This window comes from Lytechinus variegatus, chromosome 3, assembly GCF_018143015.1.
Source record: "Lytechinus variegatus isolate NC3 chromosome 3, Lvar_3.0, whole genome shotgun sequence".
NCBI classification, from domain to species: domain Eukaryota; kingdom Metazoa; phylum Echinodermata; class Echinoidea; order Temnopleuroida; family Toxopneustidae; genus Lytechinus; species Lytechinus variegatus.
This window is the reverse complement of record NC_054742.1, coordinates 64,291,948-64,310,146: the sequence shown is the minus strand read 5'-3', so window position 1 is coordinate 64,310,146 and position 18,199 is coordinate 64,291,948. Positions and strand designations below refer to the sequence as shown.

General features: G+C 35.1%; 1 protein-coding gene across 2 annotated transcripts in view; it reads right to left on the bottom strand.

Annotated features, from left to right (window-relative positions):
* LOC121411652 (arf-GAP with GTPase, ANK repeat and PH domain-containing protein 1-like) overlaps positions 1 to 17,070 on the bottom strand; it is a 53,345-nt gene extending 36,275 nt beyond the window's left edge. Inside the window, exons 1-2 of one of the 2 annotated variants that reach the window (XM_041604472.1) lie at positions 15,928 to 17,070; positions 1,854 to 1,912 (exon numbers count right to left, since the gene is read on the bottom strand). In XM_041604472.1, coding sequence (XP_041460406.1) covers positions 1,854 to 1,912; positions 15,928 to 16,111 — 243 coding nt within the window. In that variant the 5' untranslated portion in view covers positions 16,112 to 17,070. The remainder of the gene's footprint in view (positions 1 to 1,853; positions 1,913 to 15,927) is intronic. The other variant, XM_041604473.1, reaches the window with a different exon arrangement.
* Between the last annotated feature and the right edge of the window lie 1,129 nt (positions 17,071 to 18,199).

Here is an 18,199-nt window from a genome sequence, read left to right as displayed (position 1 = left end):
AGTACAATTAAAGCTAAATGATAGCAGTTGAAGTAAAACACTAATTTCGTGAGAAAGTCTGTAAAACCAAGGTTAAGTATGACTATATCATCGTGGATTTAGATCTGGTACAGTAACATAAACGGAACTTCGTGAAATCATAAAATCTAAGCTGAAATACGATCACACTGAAGATCGCCAACACAGATAGGTACACATGGGACAGTGTATTATTATTGCTGGAATAAGGACCCGACGGAAGTGACCGAATCCGCGCTTATTTTGCTTATTTCTCAGCAATTACACAATTTCTTCCAAAATCCTTTGGCACATATTTTTTTATTCATACAAACAGACACTTGGGTGGTCATTATATTAGATTCTGTAAAAATTCATTTTGAGATTGTTTACCAGAACTGGAATTTATCTTTAATCGCTAACCTCTGTGTTACAGAACCCTGGAATGGATTCATTTTCATGGTAGATTCCCCATTTCCAGCCCCCTATAATGACGCTGCCTGGATAATGCAACATTTATTTGCCATGGATGTAAAGTTGGATGTAACATTAATGGGTGATTGCACGTTCAGTTGCATTACACTTTTGTGTGTCAATTCTATTACTTTACAAGAGTGAGTCTTCTTGTCACATAATTTAAACTGTGAATTTAACTCTATACCCAAAGCTTTATAGCAATTAAATATTAAAGAAAGCCCGCAGGTTGTATATTGTGAATGAAATCCTAAAAGTTGGTGAGTTGCATTACAAAAAAAAACAGACACAGCAAAATATTGACTGATAACCTCTTACCTTTCTTCAATCAAAATACTTATACTAAGTGATGTTTTTATATGAAAAATATATTTTCATACATTAAAGTCTCAAATAAGGCATTTATATTAAAAAACTATCTTCAAACATCTGCTGAGGATAGATAAACTTTTTGCATTAATAAAAAGTTTTTCTTGCACAATAAATTTAACCTCCCTGAAACCTTTCCACAAATTATGCTTGCATACTTTCTTTCAATTTGAAGTAACATGACTACCTTCAGATCATTCAACTGAAAATTTTACCAAACAAAAAATAGTTTGCTGTAAAAAAATATTATTTTCTAAAAATCAGATCTAGTCAGACCCTACATCACATACATACATCATTTGTTGTAGTATTTAGATTCTCCTATAAGAGGATGCTTAAGACAGAATGTGACATCAATCAGCTCAACAACTCTATAGCTGTCTATACATGTAGAAAAATACCAAATTATCTTATACCTCCAATTTGTATATTTCATTATCTACGAATTCTCTGTGAAGGCTCTTCTTTACCAGTCTCTGCATTGACGTAAGAAGTGGGGATCATGCTAAATGCCAATGAGATTAAAACCCTGATGCAAGCTAGAAGAAATCGATAAACAAGGACACCGGGGAATGGACAACAAAATATATATCAAGATGCACAAAACTTTCGGTTGCTGATTTATCATAGAATTGGGTATAATGTGGAAAATATTTTTCAATGCCAGTTTAAAAGCAGAAAAAATCTTATGCAATGTCCTTGTACCAATGGCAGATTCGCATTTCTGATAAATGCTGGGGTAATAATAGGAAAATCCCTTGGAATACTTTATTTCTAGATGAATGGCATAAATGCCTGTCATTTTCATCATAAAATGATATAGGCAATGAAAGGTGGTGGTAACATTGATCTAGTGGGTTTTTATTAAGTGTGTATGTGTGTGTCAGTATTTAATATAATACATACAACTCTTGCATTTCATTCATAAGATTATTTATTTACCCATCATGTTTAAAGTTGAACAAATCAAAGAACTTTAGGTTACAAAAATATCAAGAATCAACATTACTTACCAATTTCAGTTCTGGGACTGTTCTGCTCAGTGTCCATTCTTGGCTGTTCACAAATGAATCTGTAAGCAATGAAAAAAATGAAAAAGATGGAAAGGAATTTCAATATAGATACAAAAATGAACAGGAAATGGTGTAAGTAACAATTGAGCAGATACATGTGTACTCATCAAAAGAAGATGTGAAAACACTTTGTAAAATGAAGAAATTTGAATATTTTGCAAGAAAGACTACATATGGCAGCTCATATATTAGGCCTTATGACAACACTGTAACCATACTATAGGCCTATCACAACCAACCTGTGTTATCCTGACTATCCTGATCAGGATCCAGGTTGCGTAAACGTATACTTGGCCATCTAATGGTAACTCCCATGGAATCTTTGATTCTGATTGGCTGTAAAGCAATGTTACCGTGGTTGTTACCACTATATGGTAAAGTTGTCTTAATAGGATAAATTTTATGCAACAGCAGCCGAAACAATTTTTTAGATGACTTTTCCTTGAGATTGAATGAGAAGAATATAACGTTGGTTTAATCACGAGATTGCAATTCAAAGGCAACACTAAATTTATTATTATCATTGAGCTGCACTCAATTCGAAAGAGTTGCAGTTTGTATTCCTTGGAAAAAATGTTATAAATCCAGCTATCATTACCATTACTGTGCACTGAAATATATCTCTCGAAATCACCACTCAAAAATACCAGACGATCTCAAACATATATCTTGTTGTTTAGATCGACAAATGCTATATATAGGAAAGAAAAATAAAATGCTCCCTTTTCTTTTTATTATTAAAAATGTCTGAACCACTCATCATTTTCAATTTAAATGAAATGAGGCAACCAAAGCCTCTTCAGTCTGCCAGACGTATTTCATTGAATCACAAACACATTTCCAGCCTGTTAGAATAACAAATATCAAGTACTTCCATCATGATTGTGTTGACCCCGTAACAAAACAGGAAATTAATTGTAGTGTAGAGTCTGATAATGACCTATCAGCGTCTTGTTAGGAAGCAATCCAAACATTATTGGGTTCGAAAGACACTTTCTAAAGGCTCTTGATATCTGTTATGAGTTTCTACTTTCCCTTTCTTGATTTCGTCTTGCAATTCCAAGAAATCTTTGAATGTATAGATCGATTAGAACCTTCGTAAAATGATTTATCAATGTTTTCTCATTTAACTCGTCTGAAAAGTTGTAAAGCTGTTAAACGATCACAGCTTGAGAAGATCGTAAAGAAAATGGAGGCAGATTTAATAATAATAATAATAATAGCCAATTTTTATAAAGCGCTTTTCCCAGAATGGCCCAAAACGTGTTACAGCATATTATTACCCCGATCATTGGATTCATTTCAATCAAGCACGAAAAGTGCACAATATCCACTCCCTGGGAAGCATTTCTTGCATTAATCGCAGCCACATTATGGCGCTGGCAAAATCAAACATACAATATCTTTCGCATCCTACCGGGTACCCATTTAGCACCTGGGTCGAGAGTGGCAAAGTGTGGATTAACGCCTTGCCAAAGGACGCTGGACCGCGGTGGGATTCAAACAAACGACCCTCTGTTTACAAGGTGAGAGTCAGAACCACTACACCACAGCTTTTCCACATACAATCAAGAAAGGATTCTGAATATATTCATCTTGGTATGTACAGTTCACTTGCATATACAAATAACACTTTTCTTATCATAAAAAATCCAACAACGATGAGTAAGAGAAACTAATCATGACTTCACAAATTATGAATATTGGTTTTTCTTTCCTTGAATATTTGGCCTAACATGAATTGACATTAACAAGAATTCTGATTTAAAATCATGATTTTAAACTAAATGCAGTACATCCCCCTCCCCCCAAAAAAAAATGAAGGCCCTGGTTAAAAAAAAATGTCATTGACATGAAAATTGATCTAACAAATGTGTAAAAAAAAATAAGGGAAGAAAGAGAGAAAAAGAAAGGCCCAAACAAACATGTTTTCTAATAATGCTCCCCAGGGAGTGGAAATTGTGCACTTTTCGTGCTTGATTGAAATGAATCCAATGACCAGGGTAATAATATGCTGTAACGCGCTTTGAGCCATTCTGGGAAAAGCGCTCTATAAAAATTGGCTACTATTATTATTATTACTATCAATAAACTTTTAAAAAAAGGCACGTGGACTTACTTGGAATATGAACCTACTGCCAAGAGAGTAGATAAATCAGTGTCATGTGTCGCAGACATTTCTCTGATGTATATAGGCACATAAACTGAAACTGGGTAGGTTTAACGTGATTAGTTTACTAAATGGGAGTGACTTCTCGTTTCTTGCTATTTCACGATCAAGTATGATACTTACAGTTGTTCAATCAAATTATGATTTTATGGTTTGGCCTAATGGTGACTTTTGAAGCAGAGCCATACCAATTGTGCTACAAAATAGAGAGTAACATGTTTACACTTGCTGGATATTTGCCAATGTTATTGAATGAGTATTTTTTTTTCGTCCAATGTTAAAAAATGTCTGAAGAAAAATGATCACTAAAATACTTAAATTGGCAATGCAGTAGAAATGTCAAAGTCAATGTCCCTTCATTCTAGTTGGCAAATTTTCAATTTCCATTCGAGGAAAATACAGCTGTCGCCAATTCAGTGAATCATAACGCTGATCAAATAATTCTTCGAGCAAAAACCAGTGCAATGGAGAAGAAAAGGTAAACATGATGTGTTTTGTGCTTTATGTTCGATGTAAAGAGTCTCGTTCCATTTATTTGGATATTTTCATCACTCACATCAATTTAAAGGAAAACATTGGATGGTAAAAATTTTCATTGAATTATGGCTGACAGAGAATTTCATTAAGGAAGACATTTTTTTTTCTTCATTGACCTTGTGTCCAAAGCATCACTGAATATCATTAAAAATTCATGAAAGAATGCACCATATGAAATATCCATTTTTAAAGTAACTGTTGTGTTAGAGTTAAAAAATAGCCTGGAAAATTTATGTAAAGTGCATAGAGGCACAGTTTGTCCACATTAACTTAGTTATTACAGTTTTCCTCTTTTTTTTTTTCCTGAATTCTATTGCAATCATAATGGAAGATGATTAGAATGGAAAAATTATACTAATCTATAAAAAAAGGGATTATTTTTCAGTGCAATGGGTTTTACCATTGCTGAAGAAAAGTCATTAAAATTTAAATTCAGCAACTCTTCATAAATTGAAAATGCTGTGAAAACATTGAAATTTCTATTTAAAAACACAAATTGGCAACTTCTGAAATCTGAATTAGAGTTGTAAAAATTCTGAGATTTGGGTATGGCTACACAAGCTCGGTGATTTGCTTCCCCAGCCTTAATGCCAACTGCCATGACTAGTATATTCGCAGGCAAATAAATAAGACCTATACATTACATGCACTAAATCATAAAACCAATAGTAAGGTCTGTAAAACGTTTTCATTTTCATTATTTCATGCATAACCTCAGCTGAACTCAGTATATCAACAAAGCAAATCCCAACATTCACTTCAGAATAAATCATTTTCCACAAGAGTGAACAATACCAACTGCTTAAGTAATTTGAGTGCTAAAACATATTTTTCATAAACATTCCATAAATCCATGGTCTATTCTTTTCTTGCCCCCCCCCCCCCCTCCTTTTCACATTCCATTCATAAATGAATATTCCTAACTCCAAATGATTGGCATTGACTATCCTAGAAAATTCTCATTTTCATCACTTGGTCAAATCTAAAGTTGAGTCAGATAATGCAACTAATCACTAATGAAAATATTTCTAATCTGCCCCCCCCCCAGAAAGGACAATCAAGAATAGGATTTATTTCATGTTCCATATCTAATTGTTATTTAATTTCTATAACTCATACAGTTTGTAAGCATTACATTTTAATAACAATTTGTATCGCTTACTAACTTTGAAATGATAACATTAATTTTTGTAAGGTTACAACTACACAACCCATACTGCATCAAAATATGAAGAAAAAAAACAGCATAGCTCAAAGCCTTATAAAAAAACTAATTCGTACAATTGCAATTCAAGCTACAGCCTACATGAATTCAAAAAACCAAGCTGAACAAAAACGTTCTTAAAAATGTTGTAACCAAGGGTTTTAAGGAACACAATGTCTTTTAGTGAAGAACATATAAAAGGGAGGCATTTGGGACTCGAGGGTAATAAATTGCTGAAAAAAGTACAAAAACATGAACATTTTCAAGCAAGTTACCACTGGAAATTCTAACAATGGTGCCTTTAATCCACAGTACAAACAGAAATAGTCCTCACAAATGTGTTTTCATTTCTTCAAGATTTCTATTCAGGGGGGTGTCCAAAGGTGTAACTAAAAACCATGGGAAATTCCTCAATTCTGGTGGAGCCATGGATGCATTTGGTTTTGAACTGGAGATTGGGACTCAATTCCTCATATAAAGGAAGGGTTGAAAAGAGTTACGCTTGAATCAAATCAGAAAAATGAACTAAGCTATGTTTGAAGAGAAAATAGATATACTTGGAATAACAAAAAACAAATAGGGTGACGTTGTGGGTACACAATTAGGAAAGAAAGCAAAACCCTCTGAAACAACAAAAAACAATAAAATATTTTGATATTTGATTATTTATTCTTACCAAGACAGAATGTTCATGAAACTTTTAAAAAGAATCAATCATTATACAATATACATCAAATACATACATCATCTTTCAACCATTCGCCCAGATATTCACTATTAACTATTTTCCTTCTTATTTATTTTTTGTATATTGAAATTTCTAAACCACAAGAAGTGAACTTGAAATCGCCATTACAAGGATCATCTGTTGAACATACTGTATATAATTATTTTCAACTACAGTCTCTTATTATTTTGAAAACTCTTCACAAACATAATAAAAGAAGAAATAAATGTCAATGCTCTTCAGACACTTACTTATCTAGTTACCACTCATCAGATAGACATTCAAATTTAATACAAATAGTGCATATTGAGTTTTAATCCTATTTTACTCTTGCTCAAGAGGTTTTACAAAAAAGAAGCAATTTGTTATTATTGAAGACCCCAATTATTTCCAATAATTTCCAAACATAGTTAACTTTAATCAGAAGCCTATCAGATTTTAGATCACATCTTGCAAATGTTTTTCAGAATAATCTTTCATTTTATCTGGCAATGAATTCAAAATTTGTGTAATCAATACCTAACGTGTAAACCTACATGTACATGTATAATATGCATATATTTTCAAAGTAAAATCATCCTCATACAACAAAAAACAATGATGTTCTTACCCTTTAGAATCCCCATTGTTCTCAATAAGTTTCTATAAACCTTCTTTACCAGAGTCATGTTGAATATTGGAGTTTGAAAATAACCAAACCTAAATCACACCAAATTTTTTTTTAAATGTTTAAATCATATTCCAAAAATAGCAGAATAGAAAGTCCACTTTCATTTACAAAACATACATGTATGTATGAAATGAAAGGACATCATATGATGATACCGGCCAATAAAATCAAAACTAAAATTTAATGAACAGTTTACACTTTGTGAACTGCAATCAAACAAAACTAATTATGACCTATGATCCTGACCACTTTGAGGGAAGTTCCAAACATTTCCAAGAAGTTAAGGGAATTCCCCATTACATGTCAACACAGAGAATGTCATCATCATGTACATTTTAATCAAGTTTAAAATAAAAATTTGAAAAAAGAAAGAAATTTGTTCAATGTTTAATGGTGTATTTTTCTTATCTATGGAATTAGAATAAAGCAAACAGTTTGTGAAGAAAAGGAGGTATTTTGAAGATCTATCCTAGCTACTCTCAATATAGAACCGTGTTGTGCAAGGATCTTTGTTTGATGGATAATGACAGCTCAGTATCATCACTTCTACAATCTCCCAACAATATGCTATAACACTGGATAGATAAGAATGCAAGAGCATCAAGCTGTATTGTAATCAATACACCCACGCTTCGGATGAGTAATGAATTAAATCAAGCACTAGCTGGTCATTTGGAGTAATACATGCATTATTAATGAATTTAGGCATGCCTGATGAATTTGGTTGAAGATTCATAACAAATAGCTTCATATGATATACAGGAAGGATGTGGGTATGAATACCGAGCGGCATTCCTGGATCAAACTATGGAGTAAATCTGGGTGCACACTGCATTGATCATGTCTTTTCAGTAGCCAACAGCTTAAAGAGAAATTCCAGTAGTTGCAGTAAAGACTGATTTCATGAGAAAGTCTGTAAAACCAGGCTTAATTGTCAGTATATCATCGAGGATCTAGATCTGGTACAGTTACATAAACTGAACTTTTTGAAATCTTGAAATCTACGCTGAAAAATGTTCACACTGAAGATAACCAACACAGATAGGCACACACGTGGGACAGTGTATTAATATTGCTGGAATAAAGACCCGACGGAAGTGACCGAATCCGCGCTTATTTTGCTGATTTCTCTGCAATTACACAATTTCCTCCAGAATCCTTTGGCACATATTTTTTATTCATACAAACAGACACTTGGGTGGTCATTATATTCGATTCTGTAAAAAGTCATTTTCAGATCGTTACCAAAACTGGAATTTATCTTTAACATTAGGTGGTTTCAGACCGCCTCGAAGTTCGCCAGTTCCAGGTATTCTCTGATCGGGAAATTTACCCTGATCAGAAAATACCAGGTATTTTGGTAATGTGAAAGCAAACTACGCGTAATATCCCGAAAGAAAATACCTGCTAAATAGTAGGTACTTGGCGAAATTACGAGATCTTTCGCGGGGATTTTTCCAAAGTCGCAGGTATTTTGGCGATGTGAAAGCAAATTACGGGAACTTTTATCCCAGCGTGTCGTTGGGCGCGGCGGCGTGGGTGGCTGCTGGGCTAGTGATTTTGAATCTCCCGCCTTGCCTGCTTATCAGACCACACTGCGCATGCTCGTAACTTCGGGAACTTATCCTGAAGGATGTGTTTCGGGGCGGTGTGAATGCAGGAATAATTAACGGGTATTTTTTAGCCTTAAAAAGTTCTCGTAATTTAACGGGGATTCTTGTGATTGAGGCGGTTTGAAACCACCTATTGTTAACAGCCAACAGTAAGAAAGAAATCTGCATTGTTTTTCATTTTCTTCTAGAATGCAGTTGAAATGTACTTGGCACACTGCATCGATCATGTCTTTGCTGTAGCCAACCAGTAGCCAACAGATTATGGACCCATGTATTAAATTTCGATTTTCAAATTTAAACAGCAACATGAATCATGATTGAAAACATGATTAACGGAATTTACTGAGAAACAATGGGTGTGTTCACGTCCCCCATTCCTGGTCGTTAAAGAAAATATCTTTCAGATCACGATTGGGAGGAAAATTACAACGCTGAAAAAGATACATTTGGATATGAGATCAGCTAAGATTTTCAAAACCTTCAGCATTGTAAATGCGAACACGATTGAGTTTTGAAACATCTTTACATTTGCTTTTGCAGTGGAAGCCTACACAAGCATGTGCCAGAATTGACCTTTTTGAGATGGGTCAAACTGCACAATAAAAGCTGCCCTAACGAAAGCGGGAAATTTAAAGACGATCAACATATAATCGCCTAATATGATTTTGACACTGAACGCTGCACTGCTGATCGTGTTTTTATTCACGTTTTCTATCATGATTCATGTTGCTACTAAAATGTGATAATGGAAATTGAACACATCATACGATTGCTTCCAAGATCGCTTGATGGTTCAGTGTGACAGTGTTCCAATGCCTCACTGAATTGGTTTAATGAACTGAAAACCAATTCAAGGGCCTATTCTGTATACTACTATGGTAACTCTGCCAATACAGCAACTACCATGGTAACAGCCCATCACAATTAAGGTTTCCATGGTAATACAAGAATGGCAAAGTTACCATAGATGTACAGATAAAACCTTGTATCTCAAAATTTAAGTATTTTGATGCAGCTCAGAATAAGCTTGACTTTAGAGTTATAACATGGGTAGCAACCTTCCTTTGCCTCAAAAGAGTTCATCACAGGTATCAGGAGGCTGCTTTCAGACAATATGAGACTGCCACCGTTGCTATAAAGCTGCCCTCAATTTTAATTTTGAGATTCAAGGTTTTATCAGCCCAGCCTTGTGAACAAGGTCTTTGATTGAGAGTTGTAGAGTGCATCATGAACTTGACCTCCATTATGGCTACTGTTACAGGGAATTCTATTTCTCAGCAGCAATATATTGATCTGGATTGGATTTACTAGGTCATATTAACCAGATAGTCTCAGGGGGAAAAGAATGGCATTGCAAGCTGATAGAAAATACTATCTTCCTATCCTTGGCTGGTAGAAAGGCTTCACTTAATAGGGCAATGTATTAAAGAGAATATCTACCCAAACTTTTACCCAAATATTAAGAAATATTTAATGTATACCACTGGTGGATCCAGGAGGGGGGGGCGAGGACACATCCTGTTCGCGCCCCCCCCCCCTTTGAGAGTCATAATCAAAATTTTTAATGTAAATAAGCCATTTTTACCCATGTGTGCCCCCCCCCTTGTTAAAGCAAGGACATTTTTTTTTTGCTTGTCCATGCAATTTTCATCTGGAAAATGTGCCCCCCCCCCAGAAGCGAATCTAGAGGGGGGTTGGGGGGTTTGGGGGGGTTGCAACCCCCCCAAAAAAAAATCTGGGGACCATTTTTTAAAATCTTATCTTTTTTTTTTAAACTTGTAATTTCATTTTTTTTTTTTCTACACCATTTTCACACACAGATTTTCAAAAATTTTCCCTACTGTGGGAGGGGGGACACCCATCTCCCCACCCCCCCTCGCTCGCTCCGCTCGCTTGGACTCGGTCCCTACGCTCCCTCGCATACCACCCCAACCCCCCCTTTATAAAAAGCTGGATCCGCCCCTGCCCTCCTTTTGGAAAATCCTTGATCCGGCCCTGATGTATACAAATTTATTCAGGTCTCAAAATAGTTATCATTTGTGCGATCACAGTTGCACCCACCTGACCGAGATGAAGTTTCCATACAAGTTTGTGCACAAAATCAAAAGTTCTCATAATTTGCTTTCACACCATAAATGATAACTTCGAAAGTTCTTGTAATGTTGAGAAGTATACCCACTAATTTTCTTTCAGAGATAATAGTTTTCTTCCACATGAGATAAATAGCTGGTATTTGAAATTTCATGAACTGTATAAAATATATGGATACAACATTCCAATTTGTTTTAGATTTACATCCAATTTTGATGACATTTTCAGTGTTGCGAAAATTCAAATTTTCTCGTGTAATCTCCTCTCATATCTTGAGAGGTGATCTTGACCTTTAAACTATTCTCCTACAAAATACACAGAACGCTGACCTTTTGCACACGAAAGAGAGACTTCCCCCTTCTAACTGAATATAACAATAAGACCAAATGATTTTTTTTCTCAACAAAAAATAGACTGTTTTCTCCCGAACAATGCCATTCAATGACTCCCCATCTCAGAACAGAAAACCATATATTTATGAATTCACCACAAAATCAAACCGTACAATTGAAAAATCGTTGCCTGTCGGAGGCAAGGCAACTGTCACTTAATCACACAATGTCCATTTCCATCAAACAAATTAAGCTGGCCATTTTTCATGGTTTGTTTCATTAATCCGGTGAAATCCGAATTGCCAAGCCAAGGGGGAGACCTACAATGGAACTAGTAATGAAGCTACTCAACTGTTAATGCACTCTGTCCATTTGAAGAAAATGAAACATATAGTACAAAGGAGATTAATATGTGGTAAAATGAAATGAGAAAATGGAGCATGAGTCACGTTGATCCTAACACAGTAGAAAAACCTTACTTCCCTTTTTCCCCCAAATGCTACCAATAATCGGGGTCGAAAAGTTTACTTGGATCAATATTGAATGCAATTCTCATACAAAACCACATACATAATGTATTTCTATTCTTGACTTCAAGATCATCATATCAAATAAGAATGTAACAATAGTCCACGCCTCCACGGTTTGTAACAACCCCAGGCTCTATGCAGATAAGGGTTTTTTTTAAGTGAGGATTGCAGTAAAGGGGTTACTTCATATATAAAGAAGAAATAAATGTGCTTGTAATAGATAGTACAGGTTTGTTTAATGACGAGAAAATGTTCAGGCTAAAAAATATTTTCCACGTTCATACCGTCCCAAAGTCAGCGCTTTCGGTTAGGTTCTCAAAGTTATAATCACGCGCAGTATGGTCGGATTAGCAAGCGGCGCCACGGCGCTCACGACCGAATGCTAGCTGCTTTGAGAAAGTTTGTTTTCACACTGCCAAAATACCTTAGACCTTGGAAAAAATCCTTGCGAAAAGTTCTCATACTGTCGCCAAATATCTAAGTACTATGACACAGGTATTTTCGTTCAGGGATAATACTGGTATTTCGCTTTCAAATTGGCAAAAATACCTGGAAGTTTTAATTTTTTAATCAGAGAAAACCTGGAACTCACAAACTTCGAGGAGGTCTGACTACATTATGCCTATAGTAAGGATTTGCTATTTTCTATGCATTCGGCTGGAGCATGTAATGACAAGGTCCAGAATATTGATTGTCATCTTTCATATTACATGTAGAAATATGTACCTATATAGTCATCAATGAATAATGTAACAGCTGCATATTTTTGTTTACACTCTATCTATGGATTCAAAATTAATCAGGATCAGTTGTTGTAATACCGTGTTTACACATTGACTCGGCTCGGGTGTTGAATCCGCGAGCCGGGTTGAACACTGCGAAGAAGGGATCAGAGATCGCGTTTATACGTACATATAAAAAGGCGAGTTCAACACGGCTCGTGGATCTCGAACGGAAGAAGAATTATGACGTCGCAAATTAAACGCGGGAAATTCACCGCCGGAATCGAATCTTGTCCGTGCGAACAACAACAATGCCAAAAGTGAAAGCGCGCGCAGTGACCTGGTCAAGAGAGTTCAACACGGCTTTCTGTTTACACACGAAAAAATTGCCGAGTCTGACTCGGCTCGCGGGTTGAAACCTACGATTTTGGCGGATCAAAAAAGCCATGTTCGACACGGCTCGCGGATCACACTGATCGCGTTTACACAGCATAAAATTGCCGTGTTGAGCACGGCTCGCGTGTCGAACCCCCGAGCCGTGTTACTGTGTAAACACGGTATAAGTGACTCACTGAACAATGGATTTAGAATTAGATTTCAAATCTAAATCTTAAAAGTTTTGAATTGTAGTCCTTTGAGATCTTAAAGGACAAGTCCACCAAAACAAAAACTTGATTTGAATAAAAAGAGAAAAATCCAACAAGCATAACGCTGAAAATTTAATCAAAATCGGATTTAAAATCGGATTTAGAAAGTTATGACATTTTAAAGTTTTGCTTCATTTCACAAAACAGTTATATGCACATCTCAGTTGGTATGCAAATGAGGGAACTGATGATATCACTCACTATTTCTTTTGTATTTTATTATATAAAATATTCTAATTTTCTCCACATTGTCCCATGAAACAAAGTTTTATTTCTCCATGAACATGTGGAATTGCCATTTTATGGTTTAGTCAAGTCTGTCCTTATTGTCAAATCTGTAAAAATTGAAATATTGTATAATTCAAACAATAAAAAACAAAAGAAATAGTGAGTGAGCGACATCATAGACTCTCATTTCCACGTAACTGACTCGTTCATAACTATTTTGTGAAAAATAAGCGAAACTTTAAAATGTCATAACTTTCTCATTTTACATCCGATATTGATGAAAATTTCAGCAATATGCGTGTCTGATTTTTCTCTATTGATTCAAATCAACATTTTTCTGAGGTGGACTTGACCTTTAAACAAATCTTTAAGATTCAAATTCAAACACAGAATTAGGCTGGTTCTTATAACCACATTCAATCTAGAATTATTTTAAATCCCTGTAATATAGAACATAGATTTAAATTTGCTGCTGATGCTGAAGGCTGTTGCAATAATAAAAATCATCACAACTCGTTTGCACCAATTAAAAGAACTGAACTCTGCTAAAAAGTGATTCATAAACATGAAAGAGCATGTACAAGTAACATGGTGGTGGAAGAAATGCTTTCAATCACCCCCCAAAAAATACAAAGGAAAATAATATACTGAAAATAATTACTGTCATTCCAACCTTTCAATAATAACCGCCAAAACCAGAATGAAATAATATGGAAAAAAGATGAAAATCATGAGTGAAGCAATATAGTTTCCAATTTCTCAAAGATTACTCTTCCAAAGAACAAATAATATGCATGAATAGAAATTTCTCTTGATTGCGGTCTACAATAATAGGCCTATACCTTCAACCTACATTAGAAAATTGGACTGCTAAAAGTTTGATCATCAATGAATAGTTTTTTGAAGTCCAAGGTTCACGTATCATTACTATACCAGAGCAAACAAGCAGTGGAGTGCGTACAAAAAAGCAGCGTTGTGCTAGTAAAATCAATATTTCTTAGATCAATAATTGCATATTGCATGCAAATGATTGGTCCATAAAATAAAGCAGATTGCATGTATCAAACAGAATGATGGGGGAATGCTTTGTCTGTTCTGATTTCCCTATTCATGACTCAGAGCAATGCAATAGAAAAATACATTTGCTTGGAAGGAAAATCCATGAATTTGCAATAAGCATTTAATACTATTCAGTATTCAGGTATAAATAAAAGCATATCTTTTTCTTTTTGACAATTTGATGTAAATCCTTTGCACTGTCATTGAAAATGTGGCAATTTATTAATAAAAAAGAGAACTATAGCTAATATTATAGAGTAATGGTAAATCTTACATGAAAAATAATGTTATGATAATAACTTCTTTATTCACTGGAAAAAGGTAGTTAATTTAAATGTTTGATTACATGTATGTCACATCAATACAGGGAATATAGTGTAAGTAAATATCCTAAAATTGCTAACGTCTTTATTCAATGAAAAATACACACTCTAAAAATCAAGGATAAATAAATCCAGATCGGCTGTGGATAGTGACCAGCCGAAAGTTGGGTTTATTTCAAATCTTTAGGTCTAGGATTGACTTTCAAATCTCAAGATTTAAATTTAAATCTTTTAGACTTATATTCAAATCTGCAAGGTTTAAAACTAAATCTTATACTCGGCTGGTCACTATTCACAGCCGATCAGGATTTATTGTAAATCCTTGATTTTCAGAGTGTAGTTCATATAATGGCTACTCTCTTTATTCTCGTGGCCTTTATTCCAATAACAGGCTGAACCAGGAATACACTACTAGTGGAATAATGCATGAAGCCACAAGGCTAAGAAGCCCCTGGTACTCAATTATAAATAATATAAATGTAAAAAGGTTGAATAGATTATCCTCGGAAAAAGAGGATGCGATAGCTTCACTGATTGCTCATAAACATTGATTAAGTTGTTATTTTGATCAGAGGAATGTGCTTGTCTGAATCCATTAGATTTTAATGAACATTATATGGGTAGTATTATTAGGGTTCCAACTGCATGATGACTGGAGTGGGCAGAGTATGATTGCTACAAAATGAAAGTGAGGTAGAAATGACATATATGTCTAGTCATTGGATATCAGATGGCTAAAGTGCTGACAAAAAAATTATATTCTATTTCTTTAGCGCATGCCAGGCATGAAAATTTGTTTTTATTAAAAAAAACAATACTTAAACTTTCATTTTGATTAGGCACCAAGCCTAAATAAATTTTCATGAAAAAATCTAAAACTTATCTTTCCCACTTATGTATTCATAAGCAGGATTTTTTAAATTTTATTATTATTAAAAAAAAATTTTTTTTTTGGGGGGGTCGTCATATGTACTAGAAGAGTTAACCTGCATGTATGGTCTTAGAATCTTAAATACAGTGTAACCATGGACCTGCTGATATGTCATTGAAAACATCAAAATTACATTTGATTCAAAGTTGTTCCTCTAGAATCAATATACAGAGCTTCTAAGCCATCTCGCTGAGCTGAGAACGAAAGGAAATGAACACTGTGATGCTTACCGACATTGATTATGTCACTCAGACACCTGTTCTTTCGCCAGCTCAGGCTACGTTTCTTGCGTCTAAAACTCAATGATCTCCTGGACGAAGTACCCCCACCGTCTTTATTTCTGGCCCCTTCATCGACCCCGTTGTGGGGGCTTGATTCGGATAGCAAGACACTGGATAACGACGTCCGCATCATTTTGATTGTTTAGAATACGGTACATGTAAATCTATACACACACTTCAATGATCATTGTAAGGGAATGAACTGAGATGAAGAAAGACTTTTCTAGTTAACCCAAACATATATGCTCCTTTAATGGAATCGAGATATATAAATCCATAATGGCATGTGCAGCATCTATGTAAATTTCCTGAATCGACGTATGTTTCCCAGGGAACGTTTCAAGATTGGAATGGTTGCAGCTCAAAAGGAAAAAAAACCGATCTGTAAAGGTTCGACAGACTTCCAGACAGTAGTAATCCATGAGATTGATACATCCAATTATGCTGCAAATTAGCTTTCTTCCTCACTTGGAATGAGGTATCGATGTTAAAGCCCCCGCAACACAATCATCAATAGGAGTATTACATCCATGAGTGCATTCTAAATATTTCGTTGGCCTGAATTATTTCATGGCATGAACTTAGAGAACTACAATATAAAAGATCCGTGAACTCTACCGCACAATTAACATGAACATATCATACTCATATCGAGGTATTCCTGACATTGCATCCAAACGAAAGTATACAATCCAGGGAAATCAAGCAAAGGCTTAGCTTTAGCTCAGCTCAGCTGGAGAATGAATGAAAGATAAAGTAAGGGCAGACCGATGAATGGGTAATTCTAGGGGGGATGCGATGCTTTGGCAACTCAAGCCATGAATACACCAATACAAGCAGGAGCACTGACTGAGTCATACCTGAGGTCCTCGCGTCTAACATCACCGACACATTTCACGCTTTGTGTATCTTCCATACATCTGTCATACAGTACGCAGGCACACATGATAATGGGAGTGTGTGTGTTTGTGGGCCACTCCATGGACCTACTCACAGCATCGTCTGCTAGAGAATGTAAATAAAGTAGCTGAGAGGGCAGTATACTATAGAATCTTGTGCTAGAAGCTTGCATGAGTTTATTATCATAAGGATATAGCAGCGAATTGTTAATTCCCTGGATATAGCTAGCTTTGACAAGTAATACCAGGGATAGCTACATGTATATTGTAATCAACATGTACTCAACCATGGTCCATGAGGAAAAAAAGAGAGATAGTTAATGTTATCACCTGACAAACAGAAAAATAATATTGTCACACATCTGTTGTAGTTTTTGTTACTCCATACAGTGAAGACATGGTGGAATTGCAGTACAATGGTGACGATTGGTGACGGCTGTACATGTAGTTGAAAATTATCCATACTGTTGTTAAACATTACAAACAGTAACAATTTTAACGCGAGCACTGATTCTATTCAGTTCTTAAACATGATATTGCTCTTATGAATAATATACAGCCAAACCGAAAATTAGTCCTACATGGTATTGATTTTTTCCCTCACTTCATTCACCCCCTCCTAATGTGAGCACTGATCCCATTTAGTTCCTAAAAACAATAATGCCATTAGAATAATAATGAGCTTGTTATTCAAATATGAGCACTGATCACAATAAGTTCCAAAGAGCAATATTGCTCGTAATAATGTCGAGCCAAACAGTAAAATATTCCTATCTGGTATTGACTTTTAAAAGCTCTTAATGATTCCCCCCCCCCCCGTAGATAAATGATTCATATGTTAGGCTAACGAGGTGATAACAAGTTGAGGATGGCATAATGATTAACCCTACAGGCCCAATTGAACAGCATTAGAAAATATGGAGCTACTCTATCAATGCAACATCCAATGAATATCAATCAATAGACAGATGAGTAATGCATAATTACAAGTACTTCTGATGTTTATTAATTACAAACCTTCAGTGGCATACAGATGGGGGCTTAGGGGCACCCCCCCCAAAAAAAAAAAATAATAATAATAATGACCAAGAAAAAAAGAAGGAAAGAGAGAAGGAGAATACATGATATTTTCTTACTATTATTTCAAAATCTATCACAAAATTTTGATTTTTTTTTTTATAATGTCAAAACTTTTGCTCGCTCTCTTCGCTCGCACAAAATATTTATAAAGTTTGCCCAATATGCCATATCTGGCCCCCTCATGATAATAAAAATAATGATAACAATACTATTAATAATCATAATAATGATTAATAAGTATG